Source organism: Podarcis muralis, chromosome 12, assembly GCF_964188315.1.
Source record: "Podarcis muralis chromosome 12, rPodMur119.hap1.1, whole genome shotgun sequence".
Lineage (NCBI taxonomy): Eukaryota > Metazoa > Chordata > Lepidosauria > Squamata > Lacertidae > Podarcis > Podarcis muralis.
In genome coordinates, this window is record NC_135666.1 from 28,911,648 (window position 1) to 28,933,049 (window position 21,402).

The 21,402-nt window shown below is 43.6% G+C and overlaps 1 protein-coding gene across 6 annotated transcripts in view; it reads right to left on the reverse strand.

Moving 5' to 3' along the window:
• SGCE (sarcoglycan epsilon) overlaps nucleotides 1-12,791 on the reverse strand; it is a 28,986-nt gene extending 16,195 nt beyond the window's left edge. For 2 of the 6 annotated variants that reach the window (XM_028750974.2, XM_077936963.1), the window contains exons 1-2: nucleotides 4,918-5,200; nucleotides 1,729-1,851 (exon numbers count right to left, since the gene is read on the reverse strand). In XM_028750974.2, the coding sequence (XP_028606807.2) occupies nucleotides 1,729-1,851; nucleotides 4,918-5,185 (391 nt within the window). In that variant the 5' untranslated portion in view covers nucleotides 5,186-5,200. Of the gene's footprint in view, nucleotides 1-1,728; nucleotides 1,852-4,917; nucleotides 5,201-11,662; nucleotides 11,802-12,621 lie in introns of those variants that run through there. The other 4 variants (XM_077936964.1, XM_028750976.2, XM_028750975.2 and 1 more) reach the window with 4 other exon arrangements.
• Nucleotides 12,792-21,402: the final 8,611 nt, after the last annotated feature.

Below are 21,402 nucleotides of genomic sequence, written 5' to 3' on the forward strand. Positions count from 1 at the left end.
AGCTGTTCCGAATTGGGGAGGGGGGGCGGGGACATCTGCCCCAGCCGCCCCACTTCGGAAAGCTGTTCCGAATTGGGGAGGGGGGGCGGGGACATCTGCCCCAGCCGCCCCACTTCGGAAAGCTGTTCCGAAGCGGGGAGGGGGGGCGGGGACATCTGCCCCAGCCGCCCCACTTCGGAAAGCTGTTCCGAAGCGGGGAGGGGGGGCGGGGACATCTGCCCCAGCCGCCCCACTTAGGAAAGCTGTTCCGAAGCGGGGAGGGGGGGCGGGGACATCTGCCCCAGCCGCCCCACTTCGGAAAGCTGTTCCGAAGCGGGGAGGGGGGGCGGGGACATCTGCCCCAGCCGCCCCACTTCGGAAAGCTGTTCCGAAGCGGGGAGGGGGGGCGGGGACATCTGCCCCAGCCACCCCACTTTGGAAAGCTGTTCCGAAGTGGGGAGGGGGGGCGGGGACACCTGCCCCAGCCGCCCCACTTCGGAAAGCTGTTCCGAAGCGGGGCGGGGGCGGGAACACCTTCTGAAGGCGGGCGGGGGGCGAAAGTCTTTGTCCCCCCTGCCTGCCTTCCCAGGGGCTTTTAAATCGCCTCGGACAGCGGAGAAGTCCTCCGCTGTCCCGGGGTTTTTTAAAATGCTGGGGGTGGGAAGAAAAGCCCTTGTTCCCCACCCCCCCAGCCTTCAGAAGAGGTCCGGGGACAGACTGTCCCCGGACCTGGTCTGAAGGCGGTTTCCCTAGGAACGCATTAATTGATTTTCAATGCATTCCTATGGGAAACCGTGCATCGCAAGACGAAAAAACCGCAAGACGAAGAGACTTGCGGAACGAATTAATTTCGTCTTGCGAGGCACCACTGTATAATTAATCACATACTTTCTTCGTTTACAGAACTGCCAAAATATATTTAAAGTATTTTGTTAAACTGGACTAAAATTGTCCCAATTTTATTTCATGGAAGCCAGATGACTGTCTACAGCTGCAGATTGTGCCCTACATTGTTGTTGCTCTTTTATTTTAAAAAATGCAGAAAAACAGAACTGAACTCAATAAATAGGTTTCTTTAATTGCTATATTAAAGAAACTATAATTTCAGACCAAAATAGAGGCAATGCAAAACACAACAGTTGCAATCACCTCTGTTTGTTTAATAAACACAAAACAAACAAAAAACAGTAAGCGTGGAGGATTTCTGCTGGGACTGCAGCACAAATGGGGTAAAGATTTAACCCAGGCACCCCCAACTTGGCCCTCCTGATGTTTTGGGACTACGATTCCCATCATCCCTGACCACTGGTCCTGTTGGCTAAGGATGATGGGAGTTGTAGTCCCAAAACATCCAGAGGGCTGAGTTTGGGGGGGGGTACCTGATTTAACCCTTTCCTCCCTTGTAATGCGGCTGATGAAAACTGATATATGCATGGCCCAAATGCTCCTACAAGGTCTGGGAGGGAAGTCTCCACTGGTGCCAATGGAAGCTGCTTTCTTGGGACTAATAATAGCAGCTCCAGCAGGACGGGGGTGGTGTTTGTGTGCTAGGACCACAGTGAAAAGGAGAGGCTGTTGCAAGGTGGCATTTGGTCCCAGGCGTGGGACTCCCCACCCCTGATGTACTGGATTGCCTTGCACACCCGCCTGCTCCACCAGTGCGTGTTCTCTCTCTCTCTGCAAATGCGAAGTAATTAGGGTTATTTAATTATTCTGATACATATTTATAAAACTGTAAACATTTCTTACCAGGCTTTGGATAAGGAGGAAACTCCCCTTTAAAATACTCCCTCTCCAAGACGTGGACAAACAGAACTCCAGCGGAAGGGTACACCGTATGATCGGAGTGCACCTTCGAGAGGATTGTGTACACTGGGAAAGGAGGAGCAGAGAGAAGAGACGGGCAATGAAAAAGTAGGACACATTCAAAATGCCACCATGTTCAAAGCCGCGGCAAGTCATTTTTGGGAAAAGGGAAGCAGAAAAGGATATCCCTATTAATGACAAGTTAAGAAGTGGACGAGGACGACAGAAGACACGCAAAGCAATGCTTCTTCTTTCTTATGTATGCTAACAACCCCTGTGCATGCGTAGGCAGCAATCAAAATTCAACCATTTAGCACGTCGCTGACAAAGAAGCAATTATTCTGCTTTGTCCTTTTGGGTATTGTAAGGAATTATAATTTGCATCAGTTAACTATGCATTGTAGAGGGTGGTGGATTTTGTTTTTATTTTTGCATATTTTGATAAAAAAGAAGTTGAACAACAGGTATCGCCCTATAGTCTACTTGAAAGCAAATCCTATCGATTCCAATAGGAATTACTTCCATGCTTAGGAAAGCAGCATTAAGAAGTTAAAATTAAATAACAAACAAAAGCATGACGGAAGGCGTTTCAGTATTATAATGAATAATCTATAATACAAAATATAATACATCTATTTGCTCTATGTTGGTCCGCATTGTTGCTATCTTCTCCATACATAGAGGAATATTTTCTCAGTGACCTAGTTCACACATCATATTAAACAATATTTAACAACCAATTGTTTAATGTAATTGCACCATGATTTCTTGCTCCATATCTCCCCTGCTCCTCTTGCATGGCTAGGAAACACGCTAATGGTCCAGCGCCAAGGGGCCTCTGGTGGTTCCCTCACTGTGAGAAGTGAGGTTACAGGGAACCAGGAAGAGGGCCTTCTCAGTAGTGGCACCCGCCCTGTGGAACACCCTCCCATCAGATGTCAAGGAAATAAACAACTATCCGACTTTTTGAAGACATCTGCATAGAAGACATTTGTTTAGGGAAGTTTTTAATGTTTGAAGTTTTATTCTGTTTTAAATGTTCTGTTGAAAGCTACCCGGAGTGGCTGGGGAAACCCAGCCAGATGGGCGGGGTAGAAATAATAAATTATGATTATATAAATTATTATAAAGTCTCGTTTGTCATGATGTCCAAACACAGGGTCATGGTTTCTCTCTCCAAACGAGCCATGAACAGGTAACTAAGGTTTGTTCTTGGCTTACTGCTCATGGTTTGTTTGGGGAAAACAAATGCTAAGTGCGGGTTTGCACATCACAACCAAGTCAGACTTTGGCTTATCTTCCGGCTACACAGCAGCTGTAGGTACGGAGCAGGAATTTTTCAGCAAGGTGCACCAGCATGTTGTGTGTTTACATTGAACCATAGTTTAACTATGGTTTAAGTGTGACATGCAGACTTTGCATGTGTAGGCACAGTTCCTGCCGCTGGCGAATTGGCCCAGCTGCACCCCTGCCCCCCCCCCCCCCCGTCTACACCCATGCACCTTAATAGTCCAAATGGGATGGTCTCTTTAGTTAAAAGGTCCATTCCTGCTATTTCCATTACATCCTTAACTGTGTCATACCATCATTTAGCTATATACATCTAAAATATTATTAACTAGAATCCTTTTAATAATATTTTATGCATTTATCGGAGGAGCAGAAGAGGGAGCAAGATATGGGATCTCTTTTCATATGGGCATCAATCAGGCAGCAGAAAACACACATAGAGCTGTGTCTGTGTAGTTTTACATAAATGAATCTGTAAATGCAAAATGAGATGCTTGGTGGTTGTTGTTTTTTTAAAAAAGGAACATCCTTCTCTCTAAGCTGGTTAGTGCCAACTTTTGTTTAACTTTTGGCGCCAACTAAAAACATACCCCTTCGCTCAGGCCTTCTGCAGCAGTTTGATGTTTACTGTTAAATGATGGGACTGCCTGGAAGAGTTTTAAGACACCTTCAAATTTTGCATATGCTGGTTTTAATTGTGATGTTTCATCTGAGTTTGCGGTTTTAGTCTTCTGAGACTCTATAGTTTTTTATCATTTCATACTGTAACACACCTTGGGAATCTTAATCTTAATGTATTTACATGTACCTCAAGGGGAAAAGGGCCCAGGGTGTAAAAAAAAAAATACAATCACAGATGATTAAAAAACTAATTCAGATACAAATATAAATACATTATATTTGAGTGGGTACTTTATTCAGGTCACAGTAATGACTTGGAATGCCTATGATCTGTGCCTATATCAGTACTCAACACACGACTTCAATGTTTTGTTTGTCTTTGTATAAATAAGGCTGATAGATCTCATATTTTAGAGCTACTGATTTTCTCATAATAATGGAGGAGGGCAAGGGCTTCCAAAAGTTCATCACTGAAAGCTGCTGTCAAGTGGCACAAGTAGCATTCACAACTACTATTACAATTAGGTTATCAGTTTCAACAAGTCTTTCCTATCTGGAAAATACATATTTCCTATTCTTTGTGTCCTTAGGAGACACACAACTGAACTTCTCCAGTTATCCTTTCACTGAATAAATGCATACACTGATTGGGCTCAAGAGAGAATGTGTGATGTCTAAATTCAGTAATGTTCATTATTCATTGAATATGAAACTCAGATTTTTTCCAGGGGGAATGTGGGTTCCTATTTAATATTCCATACCCACTGTAACACAGAATTCTTTGCTGTTTGGTGTATCAACAAAAGTGGCACTAATAGTTAGGGAGTTTTCTAATCATCTAGGTCATGTTGATCATTCAGCAAACCTTAGGCTACCCCGTCATCCTCATCAAAATGAAAATTCAGTTTTAAATGCAAAAGCGAAAAAGACAGTCAGGCCTTTCTGTGATCATGTCAAGCGATTAAATTGCAGAATGTTTTAAATGAATCATATGATGCAATTTGGGCATGCTGGAGACAGTTCAGCCCTTTGACATGCTGATAAATTGACTGTGAACATTTTACCAGCATTTGTGCGCACCTATCAAGAAGCATCACTGAATTGTCCCATATCACTTGATAGAATAGATTAGCCCCAATACTCCCTTCGTAAAACTGTAGCAAGGAGACCTTAGCTAGCACTGGGAAATGAAGGCCTCACTACAACTGTGGCATTTCTCACTTCTAGCAAGCAAACTCTTTGAATCAGCTGTTTCTCCTCCTGCTGGAGCAGAGCTCCGGAGCGGCACAAATGGAATGAAGTTCGCAATGCCTTCTAGCTTCCAGCTGGAGTAACCCTTCACTTCTGCAACCAGAGCAGCAGAAACCTCTCCAGAACAGGATGGCCACAAGGTCTGAAACAGAACAGCAAACAGACATGGGCAATCTGCAGGCTTATCAGACCATCTTGCAGTGTAGACCTTCCTCTGATCAAACATCCACTGGTGCATATGCAAGGGAAGTAATAAAAATAAATAAAAATAAATCCCAACTGTATCCCAAAAAGGGGCTCGTGCCCTTTAGTTAACAGATTATAATTCTAGAACCCAAGGTCATCCAATGAAGCTCAATTTTGGAAGATTTAGAGCAGATAAAAGGAAGTACTTCTCCACACTGCACAGAGTTACACAGTGGTACTTTGGTTCTCAAACTTAATCTGTTCCGACTCCAGAAACCGTTCAAAAACCAAGGCACGGCTTCTGATTGGCTGCAGGAGCTTCCTGCACTCTAGTGGAAGCTGTGTCGGCCGTTCGGCTTCCGAAAAACATTCACAAACCGGAACACTTACTTCCAGGTTTGCAGCATTCGGGAGCCAATTTGTTTGGGAGCCAAGCCGTTCGAGAACCAAGGTACCACTGTACTGTGAAAATCACTACCACAGTATGTAGCAAGGGCCACCAGCTTAGATGTCTGGTGGGGAGGGGGGAGGATTTGGTGGACCCATGGCGGCCAAGGCTATCAATTGCTACTTAACACGTTGGGTATGTACTACCACCAGGATCATAGGCAACATGCCTTTGAATGCCAGTCACTGGATAACAACAGCTGGAAAGAACTATTGTCCTCCTCATGCCCTGCTTGTAGGCTATCCATGGTCATCTGGTTGACAACTGTGAGAACAGAATGCTGGACTAGATGCACCTTCGTGAGATCCCTGCTTCTCCACTTGGGTATCTATCTATCTATCTATCTATCAGTGCAAATATACACTCTTCCCAATTCTTTGAGGACACTCACTGTCCTTCACAGTACCTGTTCACAAATACAATATTGCCACATCTGTCTATGGATTTTTGCTGGTGTGATACTCCCCAAGCTGTTATTGGCCAGATGTTGCATCTCCTACTGTGCCATATATTTCAATGCTGCTCCACTTCAACAGCCAGCAGTCTAATATGCTACTAAGTGGGCACAGGTGCAAGAGGAAACCCTTGACTGATTCAGTCACATGCTATATTCAGACTTCCACTAAAAGCCGAGAGATAAGAGGCCTGCCACCTGTTAAGAAAGTTTTGACTGGGAAAACCACCAGAACCGATTCTCATCCCACTCATAACAAAATTAAAAAAGGAATACAATGCCAAATTGCCGCGCATCATTTGATATAACTACTATTTATAACCCTTCAATGATGTCAAAAGTCACTAACTCTCATGGTGCTTTTCTTGTAACATTTGTGTAGCAAATGCTTACTTTTTCTTTGCCTTGGCCACAAGTCATGCAACTTACACATGTGCATCCATGCACCCTGGGGTGGTGTGTGCACCCTGGAGAGAGGGGCGTGGAGGGTGAGCAGAGCCTGCATCCAGCTTTTGCCACCAATGCCCCTGGAGTGACTGCACGGCAGACCTGCCCACCCATGGCCCTTGGTAGGCGCAACAACTAATTGATGCACCATCGCATAACCACCCTAAAACAAAGCAAATGAACGCTAAACCATCAATGGATGTCTTATAATCTCGCTGAAAACTTTGTGCAAACAAATCAGGATGAATACTCAAACAAGTCTGAATTCCTGCTACTGGTTCTGTAATTCTTGGGTTATTTTTTTAAAAAATGGATTGATTTCGTACATATATATTTGGTATTGTTTTATCTTGGTTTGCTGCTGCCTTGAATGTGAAAAAGAAAGCTTGAGTTTTCACATTATTGTATTTAATGTTTCAAATAAATAAAATTAAAAATACTCTTAGGCACCTAAAAAAGCAAAAAACAAACAAAAACTTGATGTGACAATTTCGCATTAAATGGAAGTTTTTAGCTACCTCTTTTCTCCAAGCCGTCCTGACATTTTAAAAACCGTGCACAATAAATTATGCCAATTGCTACAAACAAGTAATAAAAATGAGACATTTATTATGATAAAGAGATTATTATTGCACTCAGCAGATTGCAGATGTGTTTTAAGTAGACACCAACAACAAGAAATTCACAATATTTTATCCAGAACCATTATTTTGGGCAAAGGAATCCACAAAGTATAACTGAAAATTTAGTTGAAAACGAAAGATTAGAAGGAGGACTTCTTAAAGCTTAGAAGATTAGAAGATTATATAATTGCCATTTATTTCCACATCATGTTATTAGTGAAATACACACCACTAATACATCAAATCTAATATACCAAGGGGAGGTGGATTAATCCCAAATATTTTTCAACCTAAACTCACCATTCTTCTCAGCAGCCTTTATGCTGCTGCTAACATAACTGATGACGTGTTTGGTCTTCCATTTAACTGTTCCATTTATGCCACCAGCAGAGTGCAAGAAAAAAGCTTTCCAAAATAAAACAGATGCAAGGCAAACTGGATTAATATCATGTCAACAGTTTCTCAGAAATCAAAAGCCACCAGTTAGAATATAATGAATACCCAATGTAAAGAAGAAGAAATTAAATGGACTACAAGTACACATTTAATGGCATTCAAAAATTAAGCTATTCAGTCTGACCAGGCACACAAATATTTATGTTTCAAAGTGTTTCTTCCCACCCATTTCTGCCTTTTTTTCCTTGGTGGAAGATGTTGGAGATGTGATAGGGATTGAGTTTTTAAATATGAGCAGTCAGCCAGGCTGCACTGGGATCAGGAAGCAGAAACAAGAAGAACAAGAAGATGCTATGGAAAATAAAAAATTTGGACCTAATTGCCTATTACTGTATATATTACGCTTGTATTGAATGCAGCTATCCTGGCCCAAGAGACCCATTTGTTGAACTAGGAATGAACCCTGTGTCCACTTGCTTACTCCATCCTTCTCTCAAGTGTCATCAACTGAATCTGTCTTGGCTTCTTAAACCAGTTTTGCAGTTCAGAATTTATGTGACACTGTGGCTAAAGAAATAAAGTGACCTAAAACTTTGCAATGCCTTATTTACTGTTGAATGAACATGGTTGTCTGAAGTTTGCTTTGAAATACCGTACTCTGCACGTACTAATCAGGAAGGAATGGACTGAGGGAAGTTATTTTTTACAGACAATTCTGCATTTGTACCCACCCTAATTAGGAATGTACTTCTCCAAAAATACAATCTGGGCGAAAGCAGCAGATCAAACACAACAAGTTTAATGCATAAATCCAGGGCTTTTTTTCCTTTAAAAAAAAAATGTTTTTTTTTACTTTCATTTTCCTACTCATAATGAAATACTGCCCCTCAATGAGGCCAAACTTAGATTCACAAAATGTTTAGGGGTATGCGTCCCCCTGCATCCCCCCCCCCCAGAAAAAAGCACTGCATATATTGATAAATGACACATAACATAAAATCTTGACCTGAAGAATGGCTGTTGGTAAGTGTTCTGTAGCAAAAACCACAAAGAGTCATGCGGAACTAACAAAAACCTTATAGCATAAGCTTCTTGTAGACAAGAGGCCACTTCACCAGATGCAGGTAAGTTGCAGGAGAGTACTTTTCTGAGTTTCTGCTGTGTACCCATTACTGACTTAAAACACAATTTTCCTTTCCTCTGTTGCGTTTCAAATCACATTTGTACATTGTTGTAAACATCAGTACACTTGGATATGTTTCCAAGTTGTTTGCTGTCTGTCCACACACACCAGTGGGGGTGTGGATGTCTTCACATGTCATAAGTTTTCAAATCTAATCAAAGGGGGTTTAGGGGAAAACACCTCAAATTGAAGCATTTCCTCAGAAAACTACAGAGTAGATGTGGGTTGTGTATAATGTTGTGCTTCACAAACCAGCGGTGGGAGTGCACTGGATGCAAAGCAAACGCAAAGGTGTGTACACAGCACTCATTTCCCTCTGAAGTCTTCCTTCTGATTTCAATTTTACAATCTTCCCCAAACCATGTGTATAGGTTTATACCCAGTGCTTTTTTCTCCTAAAAAAATGTTTAGGGGTACTCTCACTTTGAGTCAAGAAAATCACCATTTTATAGTTCAAACTGGGGAAAATAAATAGAGTAAATGGACAAAAGTATAAAGATTCACAAAACGTTTAGGGGTATGCGTAACCCTGCGTCCCCCCTTATAACTCAGGTTAACATTTCATGTATCTAATGAAGTGGACTGTAGTCTGTGAAAGCTTATGCCATAATAATTATGTTATTCTTTAAGGGGGCCAGAATACTTTTTCTTATTTATATCTAAATATATGCAGGCATCGATGGGACGCGGGTGGCGCTGTGGCCTTGCCGATCAGAAGGTCGGCGGTTCGAATCCCCGCGACGGGGTGAGCTCCCGTTGCTTGGTCCCTGCTCCTGTCCACCTAGCAGTTTGAAAGTACATCAAAGTGCAAGTAGATAAATAGGTACCGCTCCAGCGGGAAGGCAAACGGCGTTTCCGTGCGCTGCTCTGGTTCGCCAGAAGCGGATTAGTCATGCTGGCCACATGACCCGGAAGCTGTACACCGGCTCCCTCGGCCAGTGAAGCGAGATGAGCGCCGCAACCCCAGAGTTGGCCACGACTGGACCTAATGGTCAGGGGTCCCTTTACCTTTATATGCAGGCATCACATAATATGATAATCTCACATTCAAGTGCTGGCAGAATATAGTATCATATACAACTTGCCCCACACAGTTTATGTACTTACATGACAAGAGTGCTTTCCAAATCTTGTCTTCCACATGTATTTAACTAACCACATATTTCTCCCTATAATCCAGTTAACCTTACAATTCATAACTTACTGAACTATCATTTACCTTTGTCTCCAGGAATCCAGACTTTTCACATGCAGTGTGATTTGAAATTATGCAAGAAGCTCTTGATACTAAACACTACATCAGTTACATATCTTTAGACGTTATTGGATTTTAGTGCAAATGCACTGAATCCTCAATATAGTCCCGTGATTTAGAGCAGGCATTTTTACAGTGCTTTATTTTTCTACAGAAAGAAATTCTATTTCATATGTTTATTAGCAGTAATGCACAGGTGTCAATTGTAAATTCAATATCTGGCAAACTTCATTTTACTAAATACAGTATAAGAAAAATAAACATCCTAAATTAGCTCCTGTCTTGGGCATCAGAAAATTATCTGATAAAAATTATCCTAATCCATTAGAAAAAAATTCCAGATCAAAATTTTGCAGAAAAAAACACATCACTGGAATATGCTAGGTTGATACTGAAAAGGGGAAGTCCTATACTAAGCAGATTCCTTGTTCAATTGACATTTCTGCTTATATGAACACATGGACAAAAGATCACAGCCACTGCCACCTACCTCAACTTTGAAATATTCAGCCTGTGTTCAGCCTAAGATCTGAACGCAGCCTGATGACATACAATCACAGTGTCCTTGCCAGGGCACTGGACTTTGGAAGCACCAACAATCAGTTGATTATTGGTGCTTGCAAAAGGGCTCTGCCTTTTCCCACAGTGGTTTGATTTCAAATTGTGCAAGCAAAGGAAACTGGGTCACCTGATGTCACTGTTATATCAAGTGACTGTCAGGTGGGCATTCGCACCCAACTGTCAAAGTTGGCCTGCAGTGGGTGGGGAAAACCATACCATCCAGATCCAGTTCCTCCACCCGTGAAGTAGGCTCTCACCATACAAAGAGGGATCCAGTACAAATGATCTTCTGTGGTTCCAGAGATGGGGAAGGAGCCATAGTTATATAGTTCTGGTTCCCACCAAGTCTTGGTGCAACCTGACACCTACATGGCACCTAAGCAGCCTACTTTGAATGCTTGTCACCTCCTCTCCCATTCTATCTCAAAGGCCTGTGACCAGATGCAGCCATCACATTTTAGTATCAGCAAACTTTTCTTCCTCCATCCCACCCACTTTGTTTACTACCTAACCTAATTAAGAGTTCTGGAGAACTTGAGAGTTTGCACGCTATTCTGAGATTGTTTAGTTGGCCCAGCAAAGGTACTACTCTAATGTGGAATTTGTATGTGAAGACAATATAATATGTTTAGGTTGCAATTATCTGTGCCTTCTTATTCACCACAGACAAGTGGAAACATTAAGCTCAGTGGCAGACACATGTCATGTATGTAAAAGGACCCAGGTTCTATCCCTGATATTTCCAGGCATGGCTGGCAAATGCTTCTATCTGAAATTCTGGAGAGCTGTAATGTAGACAATACTGTCTGAGACATGGTGGACCTATGCTCTGACTTCAAATAAGGAAGCCTTCTATGTTTTTCTAATCTGAAGAAATAGAAAATCAGTTGCAAAGTACAGGTTTCCCCACTTTTTCCCCCTATCCTTGGCATATTTGATCCCGTGTGCCCTTAACATTCTCCTCATAATTTTGAAGGCAAGCCCTTTCTCAGCAACAAATATTCACAATGCAACATGGAGTACAAGTACCTGCAAACATCACTAGTCAAGCAAAAAGGCAAATATTGAAAAACGTTTCCAATCTACTGTTAAAACACCAGCTACCCAGTGAGATACTTTGCTTTATGGTATATTGCATGTTTCTTCTTGTGCATTAATATACCTCATCATGACTTCATTTGCTCTGAAGATTATTTCCTATGCCCTAGTTTGCCCAGGCAAGCATTTAAGTATGTTCTCCTCTCCTGGTAAATAGGATTCTCACTCTTACATTTGCCCAAGCTTCCCCAGCTGGTGTAATCCTAAGGGTGAAATAAATGGCTGTGATTCCAAGCCCTGGGCCAACACACACACACAAGCACACAGCTGGTGGGTGGTCTGCAATAGAGGAATGTGTCTTACATTAACCATCATCTACAGTCCTTCAGTATGATCTAAATCTAAGCCGGCACACAACGTACTAATGTTCTACTGCTAATGTTCTACTACATGTTATCTCCTCATTCTAAATACTTGCCTCTGAAATGGAACAGATGGGTGTTTTTTTAGGGAGGGGGGGAATTACTTCTGTCCATATATTTCTAAATGGATCCTTCCAAACTGGATGCTCAGGTCAAGATATCCTACATGAGGATCACAGTGTCACTTAATTTACATCCCTGCATCCAATCCCACCCAAATTTTCTACCCATTTCATTTATCCATAGAAATTCCACTTGTGCATGCGTGGAAATCCAAAAATTTATTCGGGGGGAGTTGGGTTGGGATGTGTGTGTGTGTTTTGGGGGGGGGGGGGGACACACGCTGCGTCCAGCCATGGAAGCAATAACGAGCATGCCCTTGTTTTTCCGACCCTATGCCTCCAGCCCTCCCGCCACCCCGGCCCTTTTCCTCTCTGCAGAAGGTTCAGAAATTTCCACCATTGCCTCGGCGGCCGGGAATGGGGCGAGAACCCGGGACCGAGGCCGCCGGGAGAGGAGCCGGGGAGCCGCCGCCGCCGCTTGGCCCCGGGGCGGAGTCGCGGGCTCCGGAGCAGGCCGTAGCCGGGGAATGCGCAGCCCGGGCGGGAAGGGCGCCGCCGCCGCTCGCCGCTCGGGGAAGGGGGCTCTCGCAGAGACCAACCTGTCAGCAGGAGGGTGGTGAGGGCGGCTCCGCTGCGCCTGCTGTGGGACCACGACCCCGCTCCGTAGCGCGCCATGGCTCGCTCCGTCGGCGCCTGCTGCTGCTGCTGCTGCTGCTGCCGCCAAACAGGACCATCGCCGCCACCAGCATCCCTCCCTCCTCCTCCTCCTCCCCTTCTTCCATAGAGACGGTCTCTATGGCAGCGCGGAGGGCGGGGCCTAAGGCCGGCTCGTGGCGGGCCTGGCTTCGCCTCGCCTCAAGTGAGGCCTTCGGGTTGTTTTCCCCTCCTCTGTGGTTGGGCAGAGCCGCCCGCAGAGCAGGAGCCTTTGGAGCTCAACGTAGTCATTAAGGGGATATGCGTTGGTCCTCTCCACACCCACCCACCTAGTGCCGGATTTATGCATAAGCTAAACAAGCTATAGCTTAGGGCCCCACTCTCTTGGGGGTCCCCCAAAAAATAAAAGGGGGAAAAAATGGATGCACAAGATCCAGTTTTGTGTTGTGTAGGCGCCTATGATGTAAGTCATGGGCCCCGCCTGCTAGCCTGCTCCCTAAAATATCACTGGTTTGCTCATTTCTGTATATAGGGTGCCTACATTTTGCATGGACTGGTTGCATGGCAACTTGTGCAAATGGCTTTAGATACCTATTAGGTCCATACATTACAATATAGCATATATTCAACACAAAAAACAGCGACAATTTGTTGTTGAGAAAGGACAGCTGGACATATAAAGGGCCATTACCTTCAGTAGCTTAGGGCCTCATTAAACCTAACTCCAGCACTGGTTGGTCTTTTCCACACACACCACACAATACGCTTCTAAGAACATGTAAGATGCTGTCTAACATGCTGTTCGTCTGCCTCGCCCCAGTATTGCCTGTGCAGGCTGGCAGCAGCAGCAGCTCCCTGGAGTTTTGGGTCGGAGTCTCTCTTTCCTAGCCCCACCAGGAGATTGGGGGGGGGGGATTGAACCTAGGACCTTCTGCACGCAAAGCAGGATCTACCCCTGGGATGCAGACCCTCCTTAAAGACAAGAGATGCCTTTCACCGGACCAGCAGATTTGGGAGCAGGCTTGCCTAGGGAGCTGCCTTATATTGAGTTGGACCATTTTTCCATCAAAGTCCGTATATATTGCCTATACATTGATTGGCAATGGCTCTCTCTGGTTTTGTGCAGAGATGATTATTGTTATTTATTAGCAACTTGTAAAAATAACTCAGAGCAACTTACAAACACATTAGGAATACTCAGTGCTTTCCCCCCCAAAAAATTGTTTAGGGGTACTCTTGTTTTGATTCAAGAAAATCATCATTTTATAGTACAAAGATTCACAAAATGTTTAGGGGTATGTGTACCCCCAGAAAAAAAGCTCTGGGAATACTAAAAACCAGTTCCAACAAACGCCATTAAAAACCTAACAAGTACATCTGTCAAAAATGAAAAGGCAAGTCAAGCAGACCACACACCCCCCCAACCAAAAGAGGCCACAAATACTTTTAAAACCTTCAAAAAAAGGGGGGGGGCAAAAGCCTGGGTAAAAAAAGGAAAAGTTTCGCCTGGTGCCTAAAACTAGGCAAAGAGGGTGCCAGGCGAGCCTCCCTGCGGAGAGTCTTCCACAAGCGTTGAGCCACCACTGAAAAGGTCTGTTCTCCTGTTGCCATCCTCTTGATCTACCACAGAGAAGGGAGATGCCAGGATCGAACTTGTGACCTTCTGCATGCAAAGCAGAAGCTCTTCCACTGAACCACGACCCTCTGTTCGGTCTTAATTCTTGCCCTGTTATAATTCATCTATCCTTTCTCCCTGGTCACAAGCTTACATACAAAGTGTGAAAGGGAGAGGCGGGCAAGGCAAGGAGCCCTGAGAAGGGCATGCTAGCATTGCAACTGCTGTTATTTACTAAATTATTTGTAGAACTCTGAAAACAGTTGAAATGTATGGGATACAAAATTTCTCTCTCTAACACAACAAACACACTGTAGATTATATATTAAGAGAGAGAGAGTAAAATATGTACATACTACTGTATTAATGTTGCTATGATATGCTGTTTTGGGATAAAAATTGTTATTTATAACAGTAGTAATAATAATATGTTGTGTTATTTGATGTGTATCCTGGAAGACTTAGAGTGTGCAAGGAAAATATTAGAACCAGCAACTGAATTTTAGTCCCAGACAGCTGGAGGGCACTAGGTTGGTGAATAATATAATATGATATAATAATATTATATACATAGAACTTCAAGAAAAGAAACTTAGTAGTTGTAAGTGTGGGGTAGGTAACAGCAATATTAAAAATAAAAATCATTGCCTTGCAAGCAGCAGGTGATTTAAAATGTGTATAGCACATCAATATACTTAAGAGTTGTAGAATAAATGACAGTGCCCATAGATCAGTAACTGGTGAATGATGAAGCAGTAACTGGTTCAAAACAAGACTTGGACTTGGTGCTTGAATTACAAGAGGATGCAGAAAGGTTTTATGACCAGCCCTTTATTGCCTTTTTTGAAGACCTAGGGGAAATCATTTGACTGAATTGGGGTGAGAATTGGGTGGGTTTGTGGATTTTGTTGAGAAGTCCTTTGAGCCCCATAATTCAAGCATTCTTAAGAGTAAACAGACTGTTCTCACAATGGAGAGATGTACCGGGACTGGGACTATTTAATTTATTCATAAATTATCTGGAGTTGGGGATAAGCAGTGAGGCAACCGTAGCCAAGTTTGCAGATAGCGGCAAATTAAAAGCCTAAGCTGATTGCAGAACACTCCAAAGGAATTCTCCAAACTGAGTAAATGGGAAATAAAATGACAAAAGACAGCTAAGGAAGGATGTGATCATAGAGGTTTATTTAAAACTATGTATAGCAGGTGGAACATGCTTTGCCTCTCTCACACACAGTAGTAGAACTTGTGGTCAACTTTTGAAACTGATTGGCAGTAGATTCATGGCAAAGTACTTCTGCATGAACTTAACGGAATTTGTTGCCACGGGATGCAGTGACCATTAACCTCAATGGCTAGATTAGACAAAGTCATGCAAAATGTGTCCATTTGTTGTTGTTGTTTGGTCATTTAGTCATGTCCGACTCTTCGTGATCCCATGGACCAGAGCACTCCAGGCACTCCTGTTTTCCACTGCCTCCCGCAGTTTGGTCAAACTCATGCTGGTAGCTTCGAGAACACTATCCAACCATCTCGTCCTCTGTCGTCCCCTTCTCCTTGTACCCCATCTTTCCCAACATCAGGGTCTTTTCCATGGAGTCTTCTCTTCTCATGAGGTGGCCAAAGTATTGGAGCCTCAGCTTCACGATCTGTCCTTCCAGTGAGCACTTAGAGCTGATTTCCTTAAGAATGGATAGGTTTGATCTTCTTGCAGTCCATGGGACTCTCAAGAGTCTCCTCCAGCACCATAATTCAAAAGCATCAATTCTTTGGCAATCAGCCTTCTTTATGGTCCAGCTCTCACTTCTATGTGTCTATAGTAAAGGTACCCCTGCCCGTACGGGCCAGTCATGTCCGACTCTAGGGTTGTGCGCCCATCTCACTTAAGAGGCCGGGGGCCAGCGCTGTCCGGAGACACTTCCGGGTCACGTGGCCAGCGTGACGAAGCTGCTCTGGCAAGGCAGCACCAGCGCAGCACACGGAAACGCCGTTTACCTTCCCGCTATAAAGCGGTACCTATTTATCTACTTGCACTTAGGGGTGCTTTCGAACTGCTAGGTGGGCAGGAGCTGGGACCGAAAGACGGGAGCTCACCCCGCTGCGGGGATTCGAACCGCCGACCATGCGATCGGCAAGCCCTAGGCACTGAGGTTTTACCCACAGCGCCACCCACAGCTATTAATTGTAATTGCTAGATTGAGCCTCCAGATTCAGAGGTACTATGTCTTAAATATCAGTTCCTGATTGTTAGGTACAGTTCTGTAAAGTTGCAAAAGGAATCAGTCCTGTTTTTGATCTTGGCAATGTAGAAAACTAGTTAGGTTTGTAATCCAAACTTGTTGGATAGGAAGTTTTCCTTTTTACCTATTTTACTTTTATGCATTTGGAATGTTTGGTAACAATCATGATATTTTAATCACTTGCTGGAGGACAACAAAAGGACAGGGCTATAGCATTCATTCCCGGCTTGTGGGCTTCTCAGAAGCCTCTGATTGCCACTGTGGGTAATGAGATGCTAAATTAGATGGACCTTTGGTCTGATCCTTCCAGGAAATAAAGTATGACTTGACCTATGAATAAGAAAGGACATGGTATGTTCCATCACACATTGCACACATTTGTACTTTATAAAAAAATGAAGCATGGCTTTGAGAGGTCCTAAATCAGGGGTGCCCAAACTTTTTTCAAAGAGGCCAGATTTGATGAAGTGAACATGCGTGAGGGCCGATCAAAGTTGTTGAGCTTTTAGGATTGAAGGTTTTTTTAGGATTTGACCCCAGGACATTCCTGCCTGAAAAGTGTTCTGTTTAGATCGAAATCTTACTACCTTAGCTTTCCTTACTACGAAAAAGATGATTATATGAATAATGTAATGCTCTCTGCCTTTGGGGAGCTGTAAATGGAACTGCATTCCAGAAAACAAGGCGTGTCATAATAAAAACACAATTATATATTATAAAAACTGTACTATACTTGTATCATACATTTCTGACTCCACATGTTCCACAAAAACATTGGCACCCATGTGTGGCAATGTGGACAGAGGGTGAATGTAACAATTAACCAATTAAAGGTAAAGGTACCCCTGCCCGTACGGGCCAGTCTTGCCAGACTCTAGGGTTGTGCGCTCATCTCACTCTATAGGCCGGGAGCCAGCGCTGTCCGCAGACACTTCTGGGTCACGTGGCCAGCGTGACAAGCTGCATCTGGCGAGCCAGCGCAGCACACGGAACGCCGTTTACCTTCCCGCTGGTAAGCGGTCCCTATTTATCTACTTGCACCCGAAGGTGGTTTCGAACTGCTAGGTTGGCAGACGCTGGGACCAAACGACGGGAGCGCACCCCGCTGCGGGGATTCGAACCGCCGACCTTTCGATCAGCAAGTCCTAGGCGCTGAGGCTTTAACCCACAGCGCCACCCGTTAACCAACCATTAACCCTGGTAATTCAGTCTCCTGCCAAGCAACGAGAAGACTTCTCATTATACAGTACTTCTTGATTTGGCTGGAAGGTTAAGACAACTGGCCAACCAGTGAAAGGTATCACTGGGTCAATGATGGCTGAGTGTAAGGCTTAAATGTGGGAAATCCCATGCTCAGATCCCTGCTTACTCAAGCAGCTCACTGGATGGCCTTTTGCTTTCCAGCAAATATAACTGAATAACAACCACCACCCACTCATTACACTCCGCTGTTCTGAATAAACAAGCCATATGCACAATGCAGCTTTCATAACATTCTTAAGACTTCTCCTCTTTTGTGCTGTCCAGTGCCAACTACTGACCTTTAAAACCTTCCAGCAGATCGAAATGATGAATCATAAAGGCAGTTCTTTTAATGCTATTTGTGGCCGTAGCTCCACAAGTAACATGTGCTGTTCTTTGATCTGTGCACTTTTAGATTAGCCCACACAAAATAAAAATTCCAAGTTCTGCAGAAATTGCTTTCATCAGCTTATTGCTACCTTACTTGGGAACTACGACAAAAGGAAGGAGTAGCTTCTTGGCTGACAGATTGATCACACTGAAAGGAAGAGACAGGGTTAGCATGTGCCAAAGTTTGATTTTAGGCAAAAAGAAAAAGCCCCGTTATTTTGTTAGCTGTGCTTTGAGTCGCATATCTTTGCTTTTCTGTAACCCTTGCTTTTGTGCAGTGCAAAGATTTGAATTCTGGGAAGACACATTATTAGCCTTGGCTTGGCACCCGTCTTGGAAAATGAGTCACGTGTTTCAGCGAGGGAGCCCAGTACATATCCAAAAATGGAAGCAAATAAAAACGCTCTTTAAAATTATTGAAAAAAACCACACAACCAACTTTGCAGGCAAATTGAAGTTGCTGAGCCAGCAATAATTACTCATTTGTAGCCAAACCACCATATATCTTTGTGACACTGGCAACATTACAGTGGTCATATAGCTGGAGCTGGCTCAAATATTTATGAAAAGTTTCTGTTATGTTTCATAAACAAAAAATTGGCACAGATTATACTGGTAATGGAAAAAGAATCCTGGTTAAAGAAAAGAATGGGAATGGGGAATATTTTTGAGCCTGAGATCTACATTCCCTTCTGGGCAACCTTATGAGGACCACATGCCAGCAATCAGCAGAACCAGAAAGAAAAATGGGGAGAGCAACAAATGCAAATTTTACCTTTGCATACCCTGCCACATTTCTCTGATGAAATTATTCCATATTCCTATATGTTCCTATTTAATAATAATAATAATAATTAATAAAATCATCATCATCATCATCATCATCATCATCATCATCTCCACCTATCTGATTGGGTTGGCCCAGCCATTCTGGGGGGCTTCCAACATATATAAAAACAAAATAAATATTAAATATTAAAAACACTTCCTTATACAGGGCTGCCTTCAGATGGTTTGGGGATCAGATAACTCCATATCTTCCAACATTCCTCCGATGAAAGTAGGGATGTCCTAAGGAAAAGCGGGACATTTCGGAATCAAATTAGAAACCAGGATGGCTTCTGTAACTCTGGGTCTGTCCCTAGAAAATAGGGACACTTGGAGGGCATGCCTTTGTGCAGCAGGAATGTTCCTACACACACTCACACACCCTTCTTGATGCTCCCTCCATAGAAGCAAGGGGCCTTATCAGAGTTCAAGAACACATTCCAGGCAGGAGAAAACACTCAGGTTATGAAGCAGGGCCAGTGAGAGAGAGCTGCAGCCTGGAGGAGAGTTCTCATGCATGTAGGTACTAATTACCTGGTGTGTCAAGGGTCCCATAGTTAACGAAGAGAACTGCCTTCTAGTAGGAGGAGTACACCATTATCCTTCAAAAAGAAATGCTAAAGTCCAACAACTCCTCTTGGCTGCTGTGCTTAGATCTCTTGACTCCCAAGGTATGTAACCAGCCCTTAAAAGGTCTCTCCTCAAAAATGGATATTGGAGAGTTGGAAAAGTTTCAGAAATGATAAGGCATATATAGAGCAACTCCCCTATGATGAAAGAAGCATCTGGATTTTTTTAGTTTAGAAAAAAAAAAGTTGAGTAAGAGGTAACACGATAGAGGTTTATAAAATGATGCACGGCATGGAGAAAGTGGATAGAGGGGGGGTGGGAATTCCCCATAGCACTGGAACTTGTAGGCATACAGTGAAGCTGGATGCTGGAAGATTCAGAATAAAAGTACCATACTTCTTCTTGCAGAGTGTAGTTAAGCTTTGGAACACAGGAGGCGATGATGGCCACCAGTTTGGGTGGCTTTAGAAGAGGACTGCACAAATTCACAGAGGACAAGGCTATCAACAGCTACTTTGCAAACCAACTTCCACTAATAGCATGCATTTTTGCTCGACTGTTTTCACTACTAAGTGCAGTGGTACTTCGGGTTAAGAACTTAATTCGTTCTGGAGGTCCGTTCTTAACCTGAAACTGTTCTTAACCTGAAGCACCACTTTAGCTAATGGGGCCTCCTGCTGCCACTGCGCCACCGCTGCACGATTTCTGTTCTCATCCTGAAGCTAAGTTCTTAACCCGAGGTAATATTTCTGGGTTAGTGGAGACTGTAACCTGAAGCGCATGTAACCCGAGGTATCACTGTATTCTCCTCATTCATGCATTTTTGTGCACATCTCTTGTCTGGAGAGCTGCACAGCAAAATATAGAGAAGTGCAAGTTCCAAATGATAGCTGGTACAGTTCACATATTGTTTCAGAATATGTGATGAGTTAGGACTGCCTCCACCTGCCAACCTAGCAGTTCGAAAGCACCCCCGGGTGCAAGTAGATAAATAGGGACCGCTTACCAGCGGGAAGGTAAACGGCGTTCCGTGTGCTGCGCTGGCTCGCCAGATGCAGCTTGTCACCCTGGCCACGTGACCTGGAAGTGTCTGCGGACAGCGCTGGCTCCCGGCCTCTAGAGTGAGATGAGCGCACAACCCTAGAGTCTGTCAAGACTGGCACGTACCGGCAGGGGTACCTTTGCCTTTACCTTTACCTTAGGACTGCCTTTAAATGTAAACTCCTCCATCTTCCCCATTGTGGGAAGGGGGTTCTCTCACAGCATTCACATTATTTATCGCTATCTCTCACACAGAGAACATAACTGATTATCACAAAAGCTATTCCTCTATCATTATTTATATTTTTCTGCTTTTCTCTCTTTTTTAACTCAGTTATGTGCAGTGATTTACCTCAGCAACTGCTTCTCTGGAGCCCTCTGTAGGCCAACTGTAATAACTGAAACATCAATGGTGGTTTACATCCTGGTACAAAAATCCAGCTGTCAAAATAATAAACAGGAGTAATAGATTTAAGACTACAAGGAATCCATAAAATGGCATGCACTTTACAAGATACCCTTCATCCAGGGGAGCTTGCGTTTTAATTTGAGAAAAAGATGGGTCATAAATGTACAGAAAAGAGGAAAATATTAGCTTTATACAGCTAAAAGCAGTAACAACAACAAAAATGCTCTGCAGTTAATGCTAAGCGCCACTCATCTTCTGCTACGGGCTTGCTACTGTTCCCTCCTCTGCTTTGTTTTGCAACATCATTGCATTCTATTAAAAAGAAATAACTGGCTTGTAATTACAATGGTTAGCGATTAGAGTTCTAACCATATTATGTAGAGTTGTGCTG